General features: G+C 40.2%; 1 protein-coding gene across 2 annotated transcripts in view; it reads left to right on the top strand.

Moving 5' to 3' along the window:
- The window catches only part of SNX24 (sorting nexin 24), a 69,383-nt gene that overhangs the window by 31,661 nt on the left and 11,649 nt on the right, over positions 1-26,073 (top strand). For both annotated transcript variants that reach the window (XM_072359500.1, XM_072359501.1), the window contains 2 exons: positions 4,379-4,462; positions 9,122-9,226. In XM_072359500.1, coding sequence (XP_072215601.1) covers positions 4,379-4,462; positions 9,122-9,226 — 189 coding nt within the window. The remainder of the gene's footprint in view (positions 1-4,378; positions 4,463-9,121; positions 9,227-26,073) is intronic.

Genomic DNA, 26,073 nt, shown 5'->3' with positions numbered 1-26,073 from the left:
AGGGCTGTGATATATTCAGAACCTTTTCCTTTTTCAGTAAAAGATCAAGACATTGTTTCGTGATTTTAATTCAAAGGATGCTAGCCAGATAGGTGACCACGCTGACAACTAGGCTTTAAAGGGGTGCCACCTCCGTAGCAGTTGTTCTCTGCAGGTCTAATAAAGAAAAATACCAAAAACAGGGTCAGATCTTGTAGCTTCTTGCTTGGTTACAAATTATATTTCCATAGTCAGTGTTTCACTGGCAAGGGAAAGGCTTTTGAGCTTGGAAAGCCAAGAAAGTTATTCTTCAGGAAATGACAGCAAAGCTCCTATGGGATTTTTTTTTTATTATTTTCTTTTTTTATGAACGATGTGTTTGGAAAAGATTGGTTTAAAGTGAGTTGAAAAAAATCAGAAAACTACTTACTCTTACATGTCAGCAGCTCCTTCACTCAGCAGTGACACTTGCACAGAAGCCTCCCTCGAGCCTCCCGTCTTGCAGGAGTTAGTCTCACCGGGTTGTGCTATAAATCGTTCTACCAGCTCTCCCTCTAAACACTAAGAAATGTGACATACTTAAAGGCCATCCTCAGAAAGAATACCCTAGAGTCCTGTGCACGCTTTGTGTGTAATTCCTACCAATACTCCATTTTATGACTGTGGAGCACCTTTACTGCAAAAGAGGGTAGAATATGGATTATCCTTAATTATTTCATAGCTTTTGTGGGAAAGACAAACTACATGCTAAAGATCGTTGAACAGACCGTAGTCTGGTCTTCTTTTGTGGGCTCTAATTAATACCTGATCTTGTATCTAGGACCGAGTTTAAAAGCTTGGATCTATGTAAGATGGATCACAGTATTTAGAGTGCAGGGAAGATGGCAGGCTGCAGGTCTAATAGGGCTTTTGAACTGAGTTTGGGTTGGACAGCATACCTGGAAATGCAATGGTTGTGAATCTCTTGGGAGCCTTTCTTTGTCCTTCCATATGGCCATGACAAAGATTTAAGGCTGAGTGTCTTGGCGCTTTAAATGCATTAGCTGTTCCTTGGACAAAAGGCACGCTGAAGCTTCTAAAGGGATGCATTTATTTCTGTAAGTAATGCATTAAATAGAAGTAGTGTTGGTAAGTTTGCTATTAGGAGAGAAGAGCTCAGTACAAGAATCCTGTAGGATTTTCTTTCCTGTTGAATATTAGATGGATGTGTCTGTTTGCTGTAAATATCCCTTTTTCTGCTCCTGGCTTTTGCATCTCCTCACTCTGAACAAAGTTGCCCCCAAACCTTTTTTCTCAAGTGTAATTTCTCAGAATTTTATATACTTTGTAACTAATTTTCTCCCTATATATGAATACACACTAAGTGATAGTAGTAACTTACAGTGATAACAAAAAGTGTAATGTATCTAATTTATTTGATTGAACATTCAGAGTATCAACTTTGTGTTTCTCATGTAATAGGAAGCCTCGCTGCGACATTACTCTGCCAGTTTTCCTCCCTGTTCTTGATCATATTTGTCATCCTTGTCGGGTTTTGTTTAACTTGTCCTTCTGATTTTGGGGTGAGCTTCTGGTTTCTTGTGCTTTTGGGTTGGTTGTTGGATTTTTGAGACATAATTACTGGAACTGTGTATTTCTGTGTCACATTCGGAGGCAGCAGTCAGCTGTTTTTGTTAAGTGTGAGCTCTTGATGTGCATAGAACTGAAGGAGGTTGCTGTCAGTTTAGGTTTGCATGGTTCTCTACCATACCTCTGCACTTAAAGGAGTGTGTTTGTTGTATTTGCTCCTATTTTCTTCCACTTTAAGCTGTCTCAGAAATTCACAGTGATGCAACACCAATTATTTGCTCTTGCATTGTACGTTGTAGTTATTATGTAATGTTGTGCAACTGCTGTGCTTTCTGGAGCAAAAAAAAATCTTATTCTTCGTGGAAACGTGTCATTTAGCGAGAGAAGGAGTGAGTTCAAAAACTGGAGAACAGCAAAATTATGTATAATTGCCATTAACAAGAAGTGGTTTCCAGTATCTTGAGTATATGCGTTAATGACAGCCTAATGACAGCTGAATAATAATATGGGCTGGTTTTTTGTTTTTTTTTTTTTGCCTGTTTATGTCTAATGTTTTTGTTTTAAACAGCAGTTCATGCAGTGTAGATCCACTGCCAGCCCTTGTAAATTTCAGGTGGCTGCAAAAACTGAACCCAAGGGCTCTACACTGTAAGAGGCAAAGTGAAAACATTTGTATTGATGGAGCCAACTGAAGGTATGAAGGTATCAGAGTTGTGGTCTTTGAGTTGGCACTGCTGTGTGCAGAAGTCTGTGGCTCCGTGTTTGCAGGTCTCCTGTGAGGAAGACCCAGTAAATCTGTACATCCTCTACACAGCAAAACTTATGCAAACCTTGCTGGTAAGATTAAAAGGGAAGTTGACCAAGCGCTGCACACTTTTTGCTTCTGAAAACATTTATACAATTAATTAACCGGTGGTGAAACAGAGCAAAATAGATACCAGCTTTTGGAAAGAAGGTCAACAGAGGGATTTTTATTTCCCTTTAACCCCCGTGTTCCAACTATTCTCCTTCATAAATGACAGATCTGCTCTCTCTAGGCGGAAGGAGATTTCCCTGAAGTTGCAAATGCCTGACTTAGATCAGGATGGGTGCACACAAGTCTGAGTGTGATACAGGAAGGTTACCTGCCCCAGGAGCCTGTTTGACATCTCCAGGTTGCCAGCAAGCCCTGCAGCCAGCAGAACTGCTGAGCTTACATTGGTGCTCAGGCTGTTACCTGACTGAGGTGCAATTGGATGTTGTGAGTTGGTAGCAATTGCTGGAGCTTTAGTTAATTCAGAACCGTGGCAACATCTTAACCAGCCACTTGGTCACTGCTAATTTAAGTATTATTATATTGTGTTATCCATTCTTCCCCCAAATTGTCCTTGAGTCTCCATATCCGCAACACGTTTCCTGTGCAATCAGAAGCATTTTGTGCCTTCTGGAACTATTTCTTCCACGCAGTGTGTAGAGTATAAGATGTAAGTAATGTTTTCCTCTCATATAATTAGGGTGTTAAGTCTGGACTAAAGGAAAAAGTTTACATTGATTTTTCTTTGCATCCGATCCTCTTTTCAGCTCTGAACTTAAAGTATATTCCTGAGGGTACCTTGGAGTTTTTGCACATTGAGAGGAGAATTCTTTAATAGCCTATAGCTGTTCTCCCAAAATAGTCTAAATAGACAAGGAAAAAAAAAAAAATCAATGCACCCAAATAAGGTCGTTTGCTCACAGTGATTAGGACACAGAAATAGTCCTTTTCAAGGAGGCGGAATGTATCTCAAGTTATTTTGACGGATTACAAAGATCCGAACTAATTTTGGTCATGTAAACATCGGTGTGAAGTGACTCTGGTCTCATCCATCCCGCGTTCAAATGGAGGTGGATGTGTTTCGGGCTGGATTGAATGAAGTGCCATCTGTTTCTCAGGTGGTTTGACTCGCCAGCAAGAGCCATCGCGTTTAGACCTGTATTAGAAAGGCAGGTTCCAGCTGACAATAGGTAGCATTTATTCTGCAGAATTCCTGTCTGTTTGCTCTGATCCAAGCTCTGTGTACATAACTGTGACAGAAAACCCTTTTTTCTGCACGCAGATGTAAACACTGTTTGCAAATTTATTTCAAAGTACTTTCACTCGCTCCAAGCCTCAGGTCTTGATGTCATCATCTTTCCTGACCATTGTCTTTCGTTCTTCTGGAAATAATTATTTCCGGCATTTTCTGAGCAAAACAGGAAAAAACAAGAAAAAAAAAGAAAGAAAAAACTCCTGGAAAGATCAGGCACCTTTTTTGTATTGCTTTTCTGCTGATCTTGTCTTCATTTAATAGACCATGTTTTCTTGAGTACTTCAAAATATTTCTCACCACTTGCCCTTAGTACTGACCTCGCAACCTGAGAATGAAGGAAGTGTCATGTTAGTGACTACTAATTAGTGCATTCCGAGAGCTGCTTCTCCTGGCCTTCAACCTCCCAGAGGCAGCAACAAAAGCTGTCACATGTATCATAGAAAGAAAACAAGTGTTCATCGCGGCTTTTTTGTTGTTCCCCCCACACACCCCAGGTTACAGATAGTAGCTCGATGGAAACTGCATCCGAGTTTGTAGGTTAGGAGGTAATTAACCCGCAGAGTAGTAGTTGAATGTTTTTCCCCATGCATAGCACGAGGCTTTTATTACCTGGGTTTTTACTGCATGTGTGCTATTTTCATGGTAAGAAAGGAAAATAAACCTTTATTTCCTCTCAGCCTTTTTGTTGTTATTCCTGCTGTCTTATTTTTTTTTTTATACTCCCCACTGTATTAAATATTTCTGAAATTGTTTCAACATTTTTATTATTTATAATTTCTCAGGTCTTCAAAATAGAAGTGCTGATGAGTGGAAGGAAGCATTTTGTGGAGAAGAGGTATAGTGAATTCCATGCTCTCCATAAAAAGGTAATTATCTCTTTATACGTAGCAGATTTGTTTTACTCTAATTGTTTCCCCTCACTTGAAATTGTTAACGTTTATGCCTTATCTTAAATACGTCTTGTGATTCATGTCTCTGGAAGACAGTCCTTAGTTTAAACAGTTGTCTGCTTTGTGGAAGTGAGGATGGTGGGTAGTCGGCTGATATTTCTAACTCTCCTATTGTTTTTTACGTGCTGTGTTGCTAAAATGCCATCTTTAGTATGTTGGGTTTTTTTTTTTCTTCTTACAAAATGATGAAATACAGCACGTTCCTATAGCAAAGCAATACGGCTTTGTTTTTTTTATTCTGTTAATGCAAGTAATTTATGTTAAATCTATAAATTGAATTGCTAACCCTCTGAGCTGAGGCAACAGCTTGTGCACACCAGGAATCTAAGTATGAAAAAGGCTGAATAAGCTGGCTTACTCTACTGCTCTTCCTACAGTGAATGTGGTTGGAAATATCCCTTAAGCCTGTCTACTGAGTCCTCTTATTGGTGTGTGAAGTGAACTTAATTCTCTCATGATTGAGTGTCCACTAATTGTTTTGCTGTCTGTTAAAGGGAAGGTACAACTTCTCCCCAGGCGGAGCTAGGTGCTTCTATTGCAACTTACCTAAAGGCAAGTCTAAATCTTTTCTGCCTTGTGAGAAGCAAATATTGTGAAGAATAGTTCTGGAAAGGCAGCAGCCTACTGGTGTTGGGATTATGCTGAAGAGCTTCAGTCCTTTCCTGGAAGCAGGGTCAACTTTTGTTGCTTTGGCACTGAAGGAGTATGTGTAGGCTTGACTGCTTTTGCTTGTGCTGCTTTTCTTCAGCACCAAAAAGCTGCCTCTGCAAAAGATAGAGAGGAGCATAGGGAAGAGTATGTGGCATTTACAGCTCCTGCCACTGCAGCACCACAGGAGCTTGCTTATACCAGCATGTTTGGTATCCCTGAGTCATCTCAGGAATGGTCTCATTCAGGGAGGAAGCAGAGAGGAGGCAGAGGGAATGAATTTTGACAGCCTTACATTGATATGAGCCAACCTGGGACAACAGAAAGAAACTGTTGAGGTAGATGTGTCTTTGTCCTAAAGAATCTTATAAACAAATATATTTTGCTTTACTGCACAGTAATCAATATGTGCTATTATTTCTTGGCCTTTTGCTTCTTGCCTGAGTTGTGGTAATTGACTGCTACTTTATAAAGTGCATTTTCTTGTTTATTGCTTTAATTTGGATCTCTGTCACATCTTTTTTCTCGTGTTTTATTTGAATATGATAGCATGAGCAACAGCGTCAGAATCAGCAATACAGCTGTAACAAACCTAGCCTGTCCCATATGTGTGCCTTATTTTACACAAATTAATCCAACAAATGAAAGTAAAAGAGTGGGCTGACTAAAACTTGCACACAACTTGGTAAGTTAGGAAGCATTAAAAGGGAAAAATTAACTTTTCTATGCTAAAAGTGCATATCCAAGTAGATTGTTTCCTGTAGTTGACTAATTTTACTGTGCCTCCTGGAGTTGCATGGTCTAGTTTCCATTTATCTTTGTTTACTGGCACGTTTCCCCTCATTGCTCCACACAAGTGTCATGAATGACTGTACTCTTAGTCTCAGGTTTGTCACCTTCCAGAAACTCTCTTAGTAGAGAATTATCCTTAAAACACCAAAAAAAGCCATTAATGATGCCCCTCTTCTCTCTGTCCAAAAATAGCAGCAAAATATTCAGCCAAAACTCAAACAGGACTTTTGGATCACCACTGAATACGTCTTACACCTCATCTGCTTGGTGTCTGTCTTAAGTTATGCTGTGGTTTCCTTACTTGTTCCAGCACAGATGCAAAGCACCCAACATATTTGGCACAACATGCTATTCAAGTCTTCCTTTTCTTCCACAATAATACTTAGGTCTGTAGTAAACAAAGAGCTCCTGATGTGAGGATGCTTCAGTGCTTTAAGTGTTGCAGAAATACCGAAGGAAGTGTTCTCTAACAATACATACCATCATTTCACCCTTTATTCATTTGTTTTGTGTTAGAAAAAGCAGAAAATCCCAAAGGTCTTAAGATTCCCTTCTTCCCCTTTAATTCAGAAGGTAAGTCCCACTCTCCAATGCTGTACGTGCCTGAGAATTATAAAGGTATCATTAAATGTATTGCATTTTCAAGGTGCCCTTAGCACTGGGGATGAGCAGCAGAAATAAAGCCTTTGCTGGGGTAGAGAGTGGGGCAGATTGCTCCTTTGCCTGAGGAGGTTGTGCTGCACTGGAATCTTGTGCAGGAAGGGAAGGACAGCATAGCTGATGAGAAATTATTCATTCATCAGAGTGCCAATAATGCTAGTTAAGTTCTACACATCAAGTTTTGCAAATTATTTATAATTTTAGAGTAGTTGTGACTTTTAATATTTGGATAAATAATTCCATAATTCGTGTGAGACATCTTTTAGACTTGAGTTTCACAGGGACTGCAATTTGACAGATCTGCACCCTCAGCAGGTGTGCAGATGACATCGAGATGAGTGGTGTGGTTTACATGCTAGAAGGAAGGGATGCCATCCAGAGAGACCTGGACAGGCTTTAGAAGTGGGTTCGTGCCAATCTCATGAAGTTCAACAAAGCCAAGTGCAAGGTCCTTCACCAGGCTGGGGCAAGCACAAGTGCAGGCTGGGCAGAGAATGACTTGAGAGCAGCCCTAAGGAGAGAACTATTTGGGAGTGCTCTTGTCAGACCCCACCTGCAGTGCTGTGTTCAGGTCTGGGGCCTCAGCACAAGAAGGACATGGAGCTGGTGGAGCAGGTCCAGAGGAGGGTCATGAAGATGATCAGAGGGCTGGAGCAGCTCCCCTTTGAGGACAGGGTGAGGGAGCTGGGGCTCTGAAGCCTGGAGAAGACTCCAAGAAGACCGTATAGCAGCCTGACAGTACTAGAAAGGGACCTACAAGAAAGCTGGGGAGGGACTGTTTATAGGGGAAGGTAGTGACAGGAAGAGGGGAAATGGCTTTAAACGAGGAAAGGATGGATTTAGACTAGATATTAGGAAGAAATTCTTTACTGTGGGGGTGGTGAGACACTGGCACTAGTTGCCCAGTGAAGCTGTGGTTGCCCCCACACTGGAAGCACTCAAGGCCAGGCTGGATGGGGCTGTGAGCAACCTGGTCTAGTGGAAAAATCATATTTTGTATTTTGGCTGTAAGGTCACGCAGTAAATGTACATGAGTTTGAGCAGGGCTCGTTTTCATTTCTTGTTAAGTTGTAATACAGCGATGTTAAGAAATAGGGAAGTTGCAAAATATTTCCAGAGCAATGGAGATTTCTACTCTGGAGCTTCGTTACTTGTGATTGTAGAGACGTTGAAATGTTGGCACTGCTTTTTCCTATAGTGACATCTCAGCAATCTCAAAGATGAAATGTAAATTCTCAGTCTCCCATGGGTACACATGTCAAAGTCAATTTTGAGCTTCTTTCCTTGCCTCCCTTGCCTCAGATTTACTCAGAGGCGATATACAACAGAAAGAATGTCCAATGTCACCTCCTATTAAAATGCAGTGAAGCCTATTCCCGTTATTGTTTTTGCTCTGTAGTTTTGAGGGAAACGTTAATATTGGCTGGTTGCTCTAGAAGGAGATTTCTTACTGCTGTCATAATAGATATCTGTGTCTGTCTGTCTGCTCTCATTTACGCTTACACACACATATTTCTGCATATATCTATAGAAGCTTTCTTATGGGAATCTTCAGAGGAGCAGTTGTGGAGCTTTCTTGAGAGTATATTCAGTGGCAGTCTTGCTGTTTCTCTGTGTAAGCTACTAAATACAACTGCCAATCCACTGGGGCAATGTGAGGGCGTGCATATCATGCTCTCTTGATTACAGAAAAACGTTCAGCTCTCCTCCTTCCCCCACCTGTACATAAATGCCTAAATCTGGCTCAAGAAATGATTGTGGTGCTTTGTCACCAGGCTTAGCAGTGTAATGGTACATTAGATGTATGGTGCGGTGATGTTGTAAGGTGTCACACAAAGTCACCTAATGAGGAAACGAAGCACAAGAGGGACTTAATGTTGTGTCTTATACCTTCACTGGGTGCTTAAAGTGGCTGCTGAATCCAGCTGTCAAGTGCTGGGTGTTCTTTCCTCATCTGCTGTTAGCTGCTGTGAGGTACCTTGAGCCCTTGCTTCGTGGTTTCTGGGCTTCTTGAGTGTTTTCCCCAGGCTTGGCCTTGCAAGTCACCAGAGTCAGAGACTGCCACTGCTTGGCTTTAGTTACCCTTCAGCCCCATCCTGCTCACTGCTCAGCTACCAGCTCAGCTGGCTGGCTCCAGTGTGTGATCAGTGTGACATGGTTCCTCATTTCCAGTATTCTAAAGTAGCTGTCTGCTGTTAGGTTGTAAAGGCTTTAATGACAAGTTGTGCCAGGCATTCTGTTCACTGAAAAGGGCAAATGAACACGGGGATTTTTAACTGCAGCCTGTAGGTATGAAGGAGCTTAAGTCAGTTGTTATGACTTGAACTTGATTGGTGAGGATCTTGGTTGCTGTGCTGTTTTCCTTGTGTGGTTATTTTACTGATAATATCTCTTATCTCTTAATGTAAACACGTTTACTTTAAAGGGGCACTATTATCCTTTCTTTTAGTCTGGATTTCTTTCTTTTTTTTTCAGCTGAAGAAATGCATAAGGACTCCAGAGATCCCCTCAAAGCACGTAAGGAACTGGGTCCCAAAGGTGCTGGAGCAGAGACGACAAGGCTTGGAGCTGTACTTGCAGGTGAGTCTCCTCTCACTGGTGTGGGGGTAAATTCAGCATACCTTTTCAGAGCTGTAGTATCGAAAGCATCCGTGGGTAGTTCAGGTAAAAAGAGGGTTGTTTCAACAAGAAGCAGTTTAAAATGTGGACAGCGAGTTGCATCCTTACTGACAGTGTTCACTCAGCAAGTCTAGCAGCTAGAAACCTGGGCTGTTTGCATTTTGCTTCTGATTGGGCTGCTTCTCATTAGGGTGCTGTCTGACTTCCACAAACTTATAGGCACCATATTTTCTTGCACGTAAGATAGTAATACTATTCTTTCCAAATCTGATCTTGTTGTGCTAAAGAAGAGTGTTGAGAAAGAAGGAGGCTTTATCTAAGTGGCCTCAGATTAGGCAGACTACAGAAGAAGCAGCTCATCAAATTCATATCCTTCTTCTGCACATGTCTGTATCTGAATTGTTCGTCTAGTTGAAGTAGGCATTCATCATCTCTTATTCATCTCACTGGGGGCACTTCATTTAGAGTCCTACCTGGGCACTCATTTTGCTGCGGACTGTGAAGGGAACCCACAGGAACTATTTGGACATACAAATGCATAAATATATGAATGATAAATCCCATCCTTTTTTAATAGATGAAATTTCTACTCTCACTGTGATTGCTTCAAAAATTATTCTCTTATAAGTTCAAAATGCCCTGTGGCATAGTTCTACAGCCATTTCCCTGGTGACAATATAAGAGTAAGGTGTTCCTCTGCACATATTCCCAGTTCACTGCACCTGCTGCTGTTTTATTAAAGGAGACCACAGAAATGGTCTGAGCCAAAAGATAACAGTTTTGTGAGGAGATCAAGTGTGAGAGTGTTTTGTTTTTACTCAGATTATTTCCAGTGTCTGATTTATGTCATCATCCACTGCTGCAGTGGCGCAACTGGAAAAGTGGTGAGCTGCAGCATAATATACAATGAGAAGCCATCAAAGAAAACAAACGTTAACATCCACCACTCAAACTCAGGAGCCTGCCTCATGTTCAGAACAAAGATTACTTAAGGAGGAGGAAATAATTGCAATGTGATGCAAGAAGGTATTTCTGACATTCTTTAAAAAGCAAGTTGGAAAGGAATAGGAAAGACCAGCTCAATTTTTGTTCTGAGATATAAGGAGAGTTTCTGGAAGTAGAGTTTATTTTTGTTTTTTATTTTAAAATATTTAGTGATTATTTTTCAACTGAAACATGGAATCATAGAATTGTTTGGGTTGGAAGGCACCTTTAAAGGCCATGTAGTCCAACTGCCCTGCAGGTGAACAGGGACACCTACACCTTGATCAGGTGCCCATCCAGCCTGACTTTGAATGCCTCCAAGGATGGGGCTTCTGTAACACCTCACTGGGCAACCTGTTTCAGTGCCTCACCACCCTCAAAAAATCCTTTCTTATATCCAATCTAGATGTCTGTCCTCGAGTTTGAAACCGTTTCCTCTTGTCTTGTCACAGTAGATCCTGCTAAAGTGTCTGTCCCCTTCTTACTTATAGCCCCTCATCAGATACTGATAGGCCACTATTGGGTCTCCCCACAGTCTTCTCTTCTAAAGGCCTAACAGCCTCACCTCTCAGCCTGTCCTCATAGGGTGATGTTCTGTCACCACTGTGGATGTCATTGAGGAAGATGTTAAAGAGCTTTGGTCTCAGTACTGCCTCCTGAGGGGTTCCACCTGATCTCTACCTGACATTGAGCTGTTGACCACCCCTCTATGAGTACAATCTTGCAGCCGGTTCCTGGACCATCAAACAGTTCACCTCCCACATCCATATCTTAACAATTTGGAGAGAATTATGTCATGGGGGACCAAGTAAAAAGCCTTACTGAAGTCTAGATAGATGATGTCAATGGATCTTCCCTTGTCCACTGGTGCAGTTACACCATCATAAAAAGCAGCAAGGTTGGTCAGGCAGGGCCTGCCCTTAGTGAAGCTGTATTTGCTGCCCTACAGTACCACCCCACTCTTCCATGTGCCTTAGCATAGCTTCCAGGAGGATCTGTTCCATGGTCTTCCCTGGTACAGAGGTGAGCTTGACAGGTAGTAGTTCCCTGGGCCCTTCTTTCTACCCTTCTCAAAAATGGATGCAGCGTTGCCTTTTCCAGTCACCATGACTGTTCAAGTATCATCAAGAGTGGCTCAGTTTATTATGGGTTAAAAATAACACCGCAGTAGACAAGTCCTTTTGATTTGAGAAAAGGAAAAAAAAAAGATCTTTTTTGTTTCAGTGGCTGTCAGCACAGTTTGTGCAATCGTCGGCGAGTTTTTGTTTTACAGTTTTCTGTCACTTTTTTTTTCTTTTTTATTACTGATTAAACTTTAAAAGAACATCTCCCCCTACTGGAAGAGTTAGTCAAGTCTTAGATTGTGCATTCTTCGCGTAATTGACTCATACCACCTTCTGTCACTGGTGGCTATCACAGGAATATGCAGTGGTTAAAACTTGAAAGGACAGCTAGTGGTCAACTGATGAAAACAAGGCCAGCCTCTTAGTTGTATATACCCATACTAATTTGCATACCAAATCATATTAAACAAAAAGAAATCATTCGTGTTGTTTTCAAAGACATTAATTTCCAGTTTGCTAACAGCGAACAAAACTAATCATCAGTGAAGCTTTAGCTTTTAAAACAACGAGAGCCTAATTTTAGGAAAACAAATGCTCATTTCAAGGAAGTTCACTTATCAGAGTGCCAAACATTTTCAAGACAGTGTAGGAATGTGCTCCAATTTCAGAATACATTGGGTCTGTTTTTAATTCAGCAGTGTGTGTATAAAGTGTGGCTGATGTGATTTCAAGTTACACTAATGGAATTTAATCCTCAAAAGTAGGTTGGCTGCTGCCATCATTAGTCAGTTGTGGTCCTAGAAACCATTTGTGCAGACAGTAAACTACTGCGTGCTTATTGCTGCAGTTTTGTTCAAAACCAGTCAGAATATCACACAGATACTTTCAAATTACTCATTTTATGCAGCATGTGATGATTTCTCCTAATTTCATTATTTTACCATGCATCTTGGAAAACCCTGTGCCAAAGACAAAGAATACGCTATGCCAATTGCAGTCACACACAGACGTCTTTCTGACATAGCCTAATCATGATGAGTTTTTAACATATTTTTAATGAAGTAATCCCCTGTGGTTGAAATTTGGATAAAAACCATGAGATGAAATTAGAACATTTGATCTGTCTCTGTATCATATAGTAAGGAAAGCAAAGAATTCCATGGTCCGAGATGGGAAGCGCTGCAGCTTGCCTTACCTCATCTTCTCATGGTGAAACCATCCTTTCAGATTCTATCAGTGTATGGGTTTTGTTTCTGGTAGTACCTGGACAGGAGGTCAGAAACATTATCATTGTAATTTTCTAATGATCAGCAAAATGGTGAATAAACCAAACATTGTTAGGCTGTGATGTAGAAATACGCGTTCTAGCTATATTAGCACTATTCAGCAAAATCCTCTGCAAGCTAAAATTCATCATACAGGTTATTTTCTTGGTTTTGAAAGCTAGCTGAGGATGTATTCATCCTATAATGGCCTGATATTCCTGAAATCGTCAAAGATTGGTTTATATGTGTTATTTTTAAGTGACTTTCATATTCTATGATCTTGCCTGAGATTTACATCTTTTGTTTTTAATACAGTGAGACAGTTGACTGGTAATGCACTAGTGCACTTAATGGAATAGTGTGCATAATAATCATAGAGAGCCCTTGTGAATGTTAAGATAAACTGACTAGTGAAAGAAATAATTCTGCTTAATCTGATAATGAGGAAACAGATGCAAAAATAAGAGAATGACAGAGCATGGGCCCTAACATTCAAGCAAGTTAGTAGGAAGCACTAACCAATTTCTCCCCTGCTGATCCATGGTAACTAACTGTGCATGAGCTTAGCCTTAGATGTTGTGTTTGAAGATGATACAGATCACTCCGTTCTCCTTCTTGCACACTGTAGCTTGTGTTTGAGTTCAGTGAGTCATCTTTTGGATAGGCCAGCTGAACTGGTAGTTGGGTTTTTGTTCTGGACACTGAAGATGTTGGAATTCCTAAGAAGAGCACTGAGGGCCTTATTTTTGGTTACTGCAGCGACTCTGTTTGTCAGTGTGATCAGTATTTGTTACAATTAGATTTTGTGTAATGTACTCTTGGAAGGAGCAGTTTTTATGGAGCTTATTTCCAGTGAGCTGATAGTTGGGAAGAACTTGATCTAACCTCCTGCCCTCTGCTGATTTGAAGTTAGGTCATATCCTTGTCCCATTGAGCTGACACTGGACGTTATTGCCATCCAGGCTCTCTGACCAGGGACTTACTCTTTGTCAGGCCAGCCTTTTGAAGTTCAATGAAGTAGATATTCTCTCATCCTTTGGGGCAGAAGAAATTTCATCATTTGTTGATACCATCAGTCCATTGAGATGGAAGTTATGGTTAACAGAATTCACTGTAAAGTGGCACCCACAGTTCAACGTCAGAGTATGTCACTGCTAGTCTGAAATTGTTTGATTATAGAGAGGTTTTGGAGAAGGCCCCTCTTTGTGATGAGCTTCGGGATACTGTCTTCTTCATTGTGGTCCAGGAGGCCTGAAGAGATTCTTCCTGTGACCTGCAGGGATCTCATATAAAACCGAGAGCTGTAAACCTTCTGAACCTGTGTGTGTGGAAGTATGTAAGGTCTGTATGTATGTACATCTCTAATGAGCTAATACACAGAGGTGATCTCTCTATCAAGGGTTGAGTTATTCCTGAATACCCGTGTGTTAATACATAAAGGTACTGAGTCGAAACTGTTTAAAGGGAAGACTGGAAAAGTTTGTGGAAGACTTTATGCTTATCTTAGGAAGTATGTGGCTTGGAAATAACTTTTGAGGCTGCTGATCTATTGAGGGAAGGTATCTCATGCTAGTCCTGTTCATTTATGCTCTTCCTTGGTGACCTTTTATTGCAGCTGCTTTTGGAGGCTGGATACGATACTGAATGCACCTCTGAGGTTAATTGCTTTGCATGTGTTGGGTATCTGGCTCTATACTTTGAATGCACAGGAAGAAATTTCAGATGACGGAACTTCTGTGCAAAATGTGGGCCTATTTTTGTTCTTCTCCACCTTACTCTGTGGGCTTTGTCTCACTGTGCTTCCTTTTAACCTATCACCGTATCTGAGAGCAAGAGCTGGATAGGATTCTCCTTGACTTCCTTTTGTCATTCATTAATCATCACAAAGATTTCTGTAGAAGCCATCCTCCCCTTTGTCCTATGTACATATTCTCTGTTGGAATCTATTTCTAACTAATTTAACACCAAATTGGCTTATTTGCAGGGGGGAAAAAAAAAGAGAGAGAGAGAGTGAGAGAAAGAAAAGAAATCCCATCAGGTCCAGAACGGATGCTTATCGCTTTTCTTTCTGATTGCTGTTTCTGGGAAGCAGTTTTCTTTTAAATGCAGATGAATACATTGGGAGGAAAGAGGCTGGTCTTAGGAAGCTGCAAGTGAAAGTTGGGAGCAGTGAAATAAGATCTAACTCGTGTCTTGCTGGAAAGGCAGTTGGATCACACATGTCCATTAATCACAACAAAAATTCTCTTTATCATCCAAAATTAATCAGTGTCATCCTTCTCTAATGCCGTTTAGTCTGCGGTAATCGAGGTTGAGCTCCACCTGTAAGGAGCTATAAAAGCAATGGTATGACAAGAATAAAAAGGCAAAATGTTCTTTGTCCTTATTAAAGATTGTGAGCAGAGTGTTAAATAATATTAATGGCTTGGATTGTCAGTACTTAACAGTACTTTCCTAGTACAAGTGATTTTATTGATCGATACCGTCTCAATGTAACAGGGCAGATTATTCTACTGATTTTATCGAAACCTTAACTAAGTTTGTTAGTATACCACATATCTTTAAATAGATCTAGATGATGATGTAGATTAAGGAAAGCAGACCACCATCCATCTTTTTTTGATTGGTTAATAACTTAAATCCATCATTGCTAAGACCAGCTCTTTTAAGATTCTGTTGTGCATACACGTTTCTTTGGTGGTACAGATACGTAGCTGGTTTTCAGTGGCTGTGGGTTTTCAGGGAGTGTGTTTGACAGACTTGCACACTGGCTCAGCGGAGCTATAAAACAAAAGGGGGAAGCAAAATTAATTTTGCAGATCATTTAAAAGAGAGCTTTTTAATAACAATCTCTGCTTACAATTTTATTTTATTACATGCTGTGTTCTTTACAGCAGTGTTTAAACCATGCTTAGGAAAATCACCTGATTTTCTTATTGATTTTTAAGTGGTGGCACTTTGTAATTTTACGATTCGTATATTTTCCTTCATCTTCAATAATCTGTAGATTCTCTTTTGCTACATGGAGCTACGCTACATGATTTTCTCTCTCATTCTCCCATTAAGTCAGAACAGATGACAGTAAACTTTACTCAGTGGAAAGCAAAATTGACACTAGAGGTCATGACAAATTTTAAAGCCATATATGAGCAGTTTTCCCTTTTCATAATGCTGTAGTAGAACTTACTGTTGCCCAAGTTAAGATCATGTGCATCAAAGTACATGTACTGCATATTGTATATACAGTGAGAAATGGTCTCCATCATGACCTGCATATGTTCAAAGTAACCAGAAGATTCTGAGGGAAGAGAAAGAAATGAAGTTCTTTGCCCTGTGTCACAGCCTGTATGAGCAAGATGTTAAATCTGGAGTCCCCATTTTGTGGCTTGCAGCTGCAGTCTGCTGACTCCATCATTCTAATATCCAGGGCACCTTCTAGCGCAATAAGAAGTTTGAGTCTCTTATCTTATTTAGCCACAATGAAAGGAAAAAAAAAAAAATGTGATCCTGAAGGCAGCTCCCCATTTAACACACGGAGTTTACATTTTTCAATTTATTTTCTTTTTCCTTTATAAATATTAATAGATTTGTTTGAGTTTGGGGGTAGGGAGGGAGGGGGAAGAAAAAAGTTAAACAACTTCTGTCCATTGTGGTAAAGGAAGGAGGGAGCTGCAGTTCTTCTAAGGGCAGTTATTATCCCCACCCAGTACTATGGTAGAATGGCAGTTGCTCCCACCTTTTCATCAATACATATTATTTTAAACGTGTTTTCATTATCTGCTCTGTGTTGTTTTACATGAGCCAATTCTTACTTTTTCATGTACAAATGATTATTGCTTTTTTAAACTGTGTTTTCAAGGCCAGTTAAGCCTTACGGGCTTTCTCTTCAAAATCAACTTGCAAAATTATTTAATGAAGAGAAACATACTTTCTAGTGAAACAGTATTTTATTACTGCATGTGTAGTGCAATACAGAATGGTCTGTTATGATTATTCAGTAGCATATAGCATTAAATAAACCCAAGTTTGCCAAATTGTTGCCTCGATGCAATCCAGTTGCAGTCTTTTGCCTACACTCTTTGTGTGGCTGGAGGCCATTCATCAGTTTTCTTTATGTATTTGTGAGGTGTGTGTGAGTGCAGAGGAAAGGTGTGTGAAGAAATGAATAAATCTGCCCTTATATATAGCAGGGTTTGGGTTTTTACACGTTGGAACATATTTGAAGGTGGGAGGTTGAAAACAAAACAGTGAATACATTCTGAATAACTAAATGCCATTCATTCTGTGCTTTGCATGAAGAACTGGCTCTTGGGGGCAAAAAGTAATGCGGGATCACGTAAGCAACAGTTAATGCATCTTCTTTAAGAGGGCTGAATGTAAGTTTGAATGATAAAATTATTCTGACAGTTCTTCTCTTTGAAGTGTGTGATAACTTCCGTGTTTTTATCTAGTGTTGTTTATATCTGCTAAAGGGTCTGGAGCACCAGTCTTATGAGGAGCTGCTGAGGGAACTGGGATTGTTTAGTCTGGAGAGGAAGAGGATGAGGGCAGACCTCATCGCTCTCTGCAACTCCCCTGAACGGAGGTTGCAGCAAGGAGGGTGTCAGTCTCTTTTCTCAAGTGACAAGTGATAGGACACAAAGCAATGGCCTCAGGTTGTGCTGGGGAGGTTCAGATTGAATATCAGGGAGGATTTCTTCACAGAAAGGGCAGTCAAGCTTTGAAACAGGCTGCTTTGCAGCAGGCTGTCCATGGATGTGGTGGAGTCCCTGGAAGCACTTAAGAGATATGTGGATATGGCGCTTAGGGAAATGGTGTAGCAGTGGATTTGGCAGTGCTAAGTGATGGCTGGAACTGGTGATCTTATGGGTCCTTTCCAACCTAAAATGGATATTGCCTGTAAAGAGCACAGAAGAGTGACTGGTCTGGCGAAAGTGTGGACAACACAACTAGTCTTCCTTAGATAGGTTGTAGGAGGATGATGCTCATTATTTTCTGCTGACACAATCTTTGAACAAATCAGCATTGCTTGCCTTGAATTTTCTTTTCACCATCTCATTGTCTCTGTAATAGGAACACAACAAGGATTTAGCTAAGAGCTGAAAAAAAGAGCACATTGTGCTAAAACTATTGACTGTAGTAGGTCTTGACTGAGACAGACTTGAATTTAAGTGCATGCACACTTACAAGTACGTATGTGTTAAGAAATAATGGTAAACTTCTACCGTGTGGTGCGTTTTTGCTGTGGTTGTTAATGCCAGAAGCTTTAGTAGAGTTTCATTGTGATAAATACTACAAATTCTATATAAGAAAATCTTGTAAGATTTATATAAAGGAGTACATATGGATAAAGGTATATAGCATAATAAAGGCATAGAATATGATATAATACAATACAATACAATACAATACAATACAATACAATACAATACAATACAATACAATACAATATAATATAATATAATATAATATAATATAATATAATATAATATAATATAATATAATATAATATAATAGTTAGGTTTATGGTGCAGTTTCTTTTTTTAAGTTACTGGTAGCTGCTGTGGTTTTATCTAATATACTTTTTCTTCCGTAGTTGAAAAAAGTTTGCAGAAACAAATCATGGAGTAGAGGCAGAACCTTAATTTCATTAGGCACGCTGTAACTGGTGAAGATTAATGCATATATCTCTTGCTAATTCTTTTCAATTACTCAGTTCATATAAATTCCCAGACCTTGTTAATTATGCTGAAGTCAAGTGGTAATTTTTAACAGTATTTCCACAGCAAGGGAATTTTCCTGGTGTAACCTTGCCCTCCTGCAGAAACTCTCAGCAGATTAGGCATTCTGACTCCAGTTCATTCATTTTCAGCACAAGCCTAATTGCTGCCGACTGCCTGCCACAGGTACCCTGGTTATCGTACATTTAAGGGATGCAGGTTCTTCTGAGAACAAATAAGGAAAGATTAATTGTTTGTTTTGTTTCATCCCAAGAGAAATGTGGGAGCTTAATCAAGAAAAATAATTTCTTCTGTTGATTTGGCTTATTTGTGGAAAGGGATAATTGTATAGAGGCAAAGCATAGAGCTATGCATTTTGAAAGAAATTCTGCCATTTACCTACGTGGGAAGCAAAGATACAGCAAAATGAATGTAACGCAGCATTGGAACTGATGGGGATGGTTCACATTTCTCATAGTAAGTAATTTGGCTGCTAGGCTTTTATTTGAACCAATATTGCTAGGTGGTATTGTCATTTGTTTTGTCTGCTTCTTTGGAAATCTAATCAAGGAGACAATAGTAGGTGGAAAAACGCTTTTCCAAATTGTCCTTAATTGCTGGAGCACAAAGTGAGCTAAACACTCTGGTATTTCCAATTAAAGAACTTGTTTCCAGCAAGGACCATTAAATCTATCTTTCCCAATCTGATAAATAAGCTATCAAAGAGTGGAACAGATTAATTGAGAGCAATTAGTTCAAAGCTCAGTATAAAAGTCAGACTAAACCAATGTTATCAATGAATGCAAATTTTACGTAAAGAAGCACTGTTGCAACAAAATGGAGTTGAGAGTAACCAGAAAATACAAAAAACAAATAAGCTGCGATGCAGATGTTTTCCCTCGCAGTAAGAGCATTAAAAGCCACGTGTTTGAAGACCTTAGACAATGGGACATCCAAATGTATTTGACAACTCCTTTGCTAGATACGTGTCTCTTGCAATGTAGTGCAAGGAATAACGGACATGAGAAGATCACAGATCCCACAGCTAAGAGCCAGTCACAAGATTTACTCCACTTGTATCTAAAACTGAAGAAAGCTCTACTTGTGGAGCCGTAGAATGGCTTGGGTTGAACAGCAACTTAAGTCTCCCTGCTGAGGTCAGGGCTTTAGTGCCACAGTTTGTTACTGACTGGTAGATGTCATAGTCTCTACCCATGGTTGTTTACATTCGTAACCAGTTACAGTTGTGCCTAATAGCGTAAGCCTGGTGTGTTAGATTATTATTCCTCTTTAGTACAGTTAGATCTCTGTAGTGATGCATACCTAGAGAGTTTTGAAGTGTGCCCCTTTCTTCCAGCTGTGTCTGCATGCCAGTTTGTATTGTTGTACATGCTGCAAGCATCATTCCATGCATGGCTCTTCTGAATATTTCCCATAATGATAAACTCTAGGACTTTGAGCGTTGGTTAAGTTCAAAGAAAGCGTTGCACGTTGGTTCAGTTGATGGTGTTAGCTTTTGCACATCACGTTCCTAGATTTATTCAGTCAAGGAGAAAGATGGAGACTGTACGCTCATTCTGTTCTATACTAAGCAGACTTCATTACTAGGACAGTTTTTATGGAGCTGCCCTACTCAGTTGTATCCCCCTCCACGTTGACATGAATCATGTCAACTCTTAGGCACGAGTACGCTGACTGACAGGGCTTGTAAAACTGCTCTCCTAGACCAGCAGCTTTTGGGGTGTGGTTGGAGCCTGCTTTTGCAGAATTACAGTTTTTAAATGGTTGGATAGAAATCTTATTTCTTATGCTGTTACAACCCACTGGGCATATCTGTTCTAGGAAAATGAAAAGGTCAGTGCTAACCTTCCTGATACGCGATGTGAGAAAATGTCACTCCGGCTAGATATATCAGGCTGGGGGAGTTCATCTTCAATTTACCAGTATCTTTGTTTTAATTATTTCTAGAATATCATCATCAGTGGGGAAATACAGTATCCATTACTGCGATACTGTGCTGTCACATCACCCCATGTTCTGATGATAACTAACGTGGTTCAACAGACGTAGTGCTTTGAATGGTCTGTTTCCAGGATTCTTCTTTAATCTTTGCTCTCGAGCTGATGGTCACAGCTGTACCATGAGTTACTGCTTTTCTGAGCAGCTCCCCGATGTATTGCCTTGTGGAAGTTTGTACTTTCAAGTGTCCTCAAGGCACCACAAGGAAGTTAGAAGAGTGGAGCCTCTCCAAGGACATCCATCTCCTGGCTCAGCACATCCAGGTTTCCCAGCCTGCTTTTCAGCATGGGATCCAGACCTCGTACAAAGTTCAGTGGTAAAAAATCTCTAATTTCAGTTCTCAAAAGGACTCATAAAACAGCAAAACACTTCAGTAAAGCTGCAATGGAGCAGAATCTGCGCACAGAATTCACAACCCTCAGCCTTGTGGCTGTCAGCAGTGTAGCATTCGTCTCTACGTTACCTATCAAATGTTTTTCTGTGTATTTGGACTCTGAATCACCAAGGTCATGCACTGATACATGCTAATAGTTTTGAACAGCAGCAGTTACATAACTCCTCAATGAGGAAGCAGTTTGCGTTTTTGTAATGACACTGCATTTATATACCATTTACAGTTGCTGTTTGCTGTACAGTTGGATATCTTTATTGCTAATTTTCAGTCAGCTGATACAACCCTAATAAGTTAGCCAGCTTTAAACACTGAAACAATGAAGATGCATACTGGAAGAGAAAGTTACCATAGCATACTGGGAACGTTTTTAGTTCTGGAAATAAATGCTGGTGGGTTTTTATGGTTGAATGCAGATATCCAGGAGCAGCATTTATCATGTAGAAGTAGAAGGGAGAATTTCAGTCTGGTCTGGCAGCCATGATTGGCATCTGAAAATGAATGGACACCGACCTAAAGGAGAAATAAAAATATCCCAATTGTTCTAATCTGGGGAATTAATTTTGCCCAGATATTTCTAAGGGGCAGTACCAAGAGAATCAGGGGGAAGTCCAGCATCAGACCAGGTGGTCGATGCTGACGTAGTGGACCAGCAGAGAGGTTGTTCTTGCTAATGAGTGGATGGAGATGTGTAAATTATTTTCCCTGCATTTTACTTACCTGGTTTCTCAGTCAGCATGTTGTCATTTTTAAATGTACATCAGAGCCATTCAGCTTCTTCCCAGTTTTTCTGGATTGCCAGTTTTGTTTTAAACTTCATTTTGTCCTCATCTCATTCATGCGATTGAAGCAGCAGTCATACTGTTGTCTTGTAATGATCGAGTGTTTGAGGTCACTTCCTTGGCCAGGTTTAAGCTGTAAACTTAAATTCTGCTGTAAACGCTCTCTGAACTCTTATTCTATATTCATGTCCCACTTTGAGTTTTTGGCATCAGCTCTTAAGACATACTTAGGCTGATGGCATGGTCCAGTTTTATTTGCTAGTCATGCAGTCCAGAGTCTGACTAAGCTCTCTGCCCCATAGCATTACCAGAGACTAAACTGTCTCCTAAGAGGCACTAAGAAATATGACTTAAAATAACAGTTTAAACTTCAGATGCCTACAAGGTTTATTTCTAGGGTAAGCCAAGGCCTTCAGGGACACAGCAACCACTAGGAATGGTGCAACAACCTTTTTGCAAGTTTTTCTTCCTTGGGAAACCCAGGGACCAAAAATGAATAATAGAAGTAAAGAAAATGTCCGTCTAAAAAAATCACAACTGTGTGCTTGATGAATTAATGATTCCCAGTTTCAAACTCACCAGCAAGTTTGACTGTCAAAAATAAAGTAGTTCTCCAATTGCTGGCTAAGGAACATGCAGCAATTGCTAAGTGGGAAGGTAGTAAAAAGCATTTTATTTACAGACGGCAGCTCTTGCACTTGCAAGCCTTCTTGCACTGTTTTAATATTGTGTTAATTTTCAACAGAAAAGCTGTGTTACTTCCATTGGGGAGCTCACTTGCAATTTTATTTGTCCTTTGGAGAGAACTCGTCACTCCTTTAATAATATGGGATATGGAGAGTTTTAGCCAAATCGGGACCTTATCTGCAGGTCTGCGTGCTGTAATAAATTCAGCCTTCCACTGATGCTGCTTGTTGGCCATCAGCACAGAGGAGGTAAATAAGCATTCCCCGACCAAGTTGGGGCTGTCTCTCTTCACAGGTAATTGCATTGTTCTCACCTTTATGGAGGAATCCCTTGCTGGCCAGTTTTGGGAGGGATAAGTGTCAAAGAACAGAACTGTAATGAAGTCCCTGTGATTGAGCAAAGATTACATTGCTCCGTTAATTCTGTAAAAACTTGTCAGTTTGCCACCCAAATAAATGCCTGGAGCGCGTAAAACATGGAGCAGAGTGACCTCTAGAAGAAAAATCAATGGCAATTCATATTTCATATGTCTATAATTGCTTGTGAAAGCATGGCAGCAGTTTGTTTATAGAGCAGCTTGTTCTACCAGGAATTGTTTCCTGACTTTTTCTTCTTTTCAGTGGTGGTGCCTCTCATGGATCGTGAGTTACAGCCAGATGCAGCAATAGAGAACTTTTATTGGTGGCGATTCTTTATTATTACTTTCACACTGCAGCCTTCAGAATTGCTGCGTTTGAACCGGAGCCCTAACCTGTCGTCACAAGTACTTCGTGTTCACAACTGTTTCCTCAGAGGACTCCCGATGCTGTTTTCTATTTTCCTTTTAGTAGGCAAGGCTTTATCTTCTGTGAAGTTATTCATTTGCTAGCATTTTAGCCGTCAAACCCAACACGCTGTGAGGCCTTCATCTTTAAGCGGTTTCTCACAGAGACAAGGAATTCTCCATCCGCTAATTTAGAGACAGGAATTTCAAGACGCCTCCCCCGCCCTCTGCTTTGCTTTGTTTTTTCATTTCTCTTTTTTAAGATGCTGTTGTAAGATTTGTATCCCCACTGAGGACCAAGATGTCATAGGGATAGAGAAAATGCCGCTCACTTTATGGATTACTGTTAGGTCAACAAAACTTTGGCAGCATTGATTAACTTGACAGTGAGTACAGCAGTACATTTATCACTTATGGCTGTGCTGTAGAAAATCTAATAAGAGGCAAACAATTCCCTTTAGAGCAGTAACAGGTTCACTGTGGCTAACGGTGCATGCACTGGAAATTTCTGACTTTAAATTATACCCTTGCTGCTAGTTGGGTCATTGACTCAAAGCTACTGCACTTTTGCTGCCATGTTCTGTATTATTAATTTGATCAAAATTGCTTGGGCTTCTATAAGTGTGATCAAACCATATATTGGAGTTCATATCAGCTCATACGTGTTTTTGAAGAAGGCATGTGGAATGAGCTTGCTCAGAGCTTGCAGGAGGGGCGGCTATCTCTTACAGCCTAAGGCTGGGTTCTCACAAGGTTATAAAATGAAAAGACTGAAGTGTTGTTCATGAATTAATCCCTCATCCACATTTTGACAAGCCTACAACCAACTGTGTGTCTTGTGACTAAACAATTATATCCATGGTTGATCAGAAAGACTTTTTTGCATACCCGTGATTCTGTACTTTATTAATTACCAGCAGTTGCCTTAAGAATTCCCTGCATGTGTGTTTATAGGTATGTTCATACAGTTATCTGTCCTGTTTGTTCGCAGAATTATGAGAGATGAATAATGGACGAGTGACTCTTCTCTCTCCATTTCAGTAGCTACTGTTTGGTTCTCATACCTTATTTTTGATGGGAAATGTCTTTTTGTGCAGTCTGTTTATGCTTAATTTAATAAATATTTCCTGGAAGCCCATGGGCAGGGCATTGGGAAGTGACTGTGTTGCAAGTATATAGACTATATATGCTTTCTTTTGTTGCTGTTGTTGATTGTTCTTTTAAATGAAGGTAAGATATCAGTTTCATGGAGCATCCAAAGGCTTTCCTGCTCTTAAAACAAAGGCCTTGTGCCTGAATAATTGCATCCCTGCCCACAAACAAAAAAAGAATGAGAGCACACAAATCAGAACATACAGCGTGCAGCTGAATTTGTGGCTTTGTTTTTTCTGACGTATGCAACGAAATTACTGCTCAAATGAGAAAGCAATTAATTTTTTTCATGGAAGGGATGGAGCTCACTGGAGAAGAGAGCCCTTGTGATTAATGACTGTTATTTCCAGTACTTTGAGTTGTTTTTGGGAACTGTTTAAATTGGTGGGTTTGTTCTGCAGTATCTGTAAAAATGATGTTGTTTTCTGTGGTGGGAGAGAGGTATTCTACTCGAATCAATTGTCAGGAGGCTTAATGTAATAAGGCAGTTTGTGGTCTGACTAAAAGAAACACTGTGCTAAAGAAATTCCCATAGCAGTTTGTTTTTAAAAGAAAAACTGAGTTCACCTGAAACATAAATACACTGAAAACCAAGACTTAATAAGGCGGAGCAGTTTCAGTGGGTTTCCGTCCAGTGCGAGCCTCGTAATGGCTTTTATTTAACCGAGTATCTGTGCTAATGGTAACATAGCTCAATTAACAGCATAGCAGCAGGCTCTGTGCAGCAAATCATCAGGCAGGCTGGCGTAAGTAAGGCAAGAAATGGCGCTTTCAGTTTCATTCTCCCTTTCTTAATTTGAAGGGCAGAAGTTGTGTTTCTCGCTCAGATCATACATTAGAGGCAACAAGACACGTTTCCACACGTTTTCCAGGGTTCATGCAATAAAGGAGTTACCCTACTGCCTGCCTTACTGAACAGAGACCTGATATTGATTAACTATCACAGTGGCATCAGAACTACTCTTAGGATTCAATTTTTTTGTTGTTTTGCATATTTTATTGATCAAAAGTGGTAAATGAGCATCAAGCGTGCAAGAAGACGATGAATTGTTTACTTGCATAAAATAACCTTTCAATAAGCGAAGATGCATTGCTCACACTTTTGGTGCTGTTCTGCTGCCGAAGCAGATGGCATTCAGCTGCTATTGATTTGCTCCTATAGTTACAGAGCAGCATGTAACAGGGCACGCTCATTTCACTGAAAGAGAGGTGAGGGATTTTTTGCCAGTGGTGGTGGGCTTGAAAAAGGGAAGGGAGGGAAGGGGCTTTTTTTTTCCTGTCCTTCTTTCCTTTTTTTTTTCCCCCTGTTTTTTTGTGTTAAGGATTTTCTAAAGGGAGGTGGGAAGCGAATAATAAAAAGTAGAGAACCTTGTAACTCTATTATCAGCGCTGGGAAAACAAAAAGCAAAGCTTGCATGGTTGCAGAGAAAGGGAAAGTTACACTGCCTAATCCTAGCACTTCCAATAACATTAATTCATGATGATGCTGTACTTGCTGCACATTGACTCTGTGATCAAGCAAGTGCCTGAAATTGCAGTAAACATCCAGAATTTATTGTCACAAAATCTACACCTGACTTCTTTAGTTTGTGTATTTCTATTTTTTTCTAATTTATACATAGTTTTCTTATTTGTGTGAAGACCGTAGGCTTTTTTGCAAGAGAAAATCACACTGGGACACTGGGATGTGCTTGCTGGGCTGCATTCTGCACACAGCTGATTTCACTGATGAGTGAAGACTTTGGTCATTCGCTGTTGTATCTTTCCAAGAGATGGCAGGATGGCAAAAAAAGCTTTTTCTGACAGCGCATTTCAAGCTGGTTTCAATGCAGTGTTTTGGCACTGAGGGATTCAACAGCAGTAACTTTGGCAGATTTTAATGAGATGCAGATATATCATAAAGCACTGTGAACAGAGCAGAGGAATGGCTGTCCTAGGACAAAGCATTGCACTTAGCTAACAGGCTCCTTTCTGGAAGAGT

This window comes from Excalfactoria chinensis, chromosome Z (assembly GCF_039878825.1).
Source record: "Excalfactoria chinensis isolate bCotChi1 chromosome Z, bCotChi1.hap2, whole genome shotgun sequence".
NCBI classification, from domain to species: domain Eukaryota; kingdom Metazoa; phylum Chordata; class Aves; order Galliformes; family Phasianidae; genus Excalfactoria; species Excalfactoria chinensis.
Note: the sequence above shows the minus strand (reverse complement) of the source record. Positions and strands in the feature narration are given on the sequence as shown.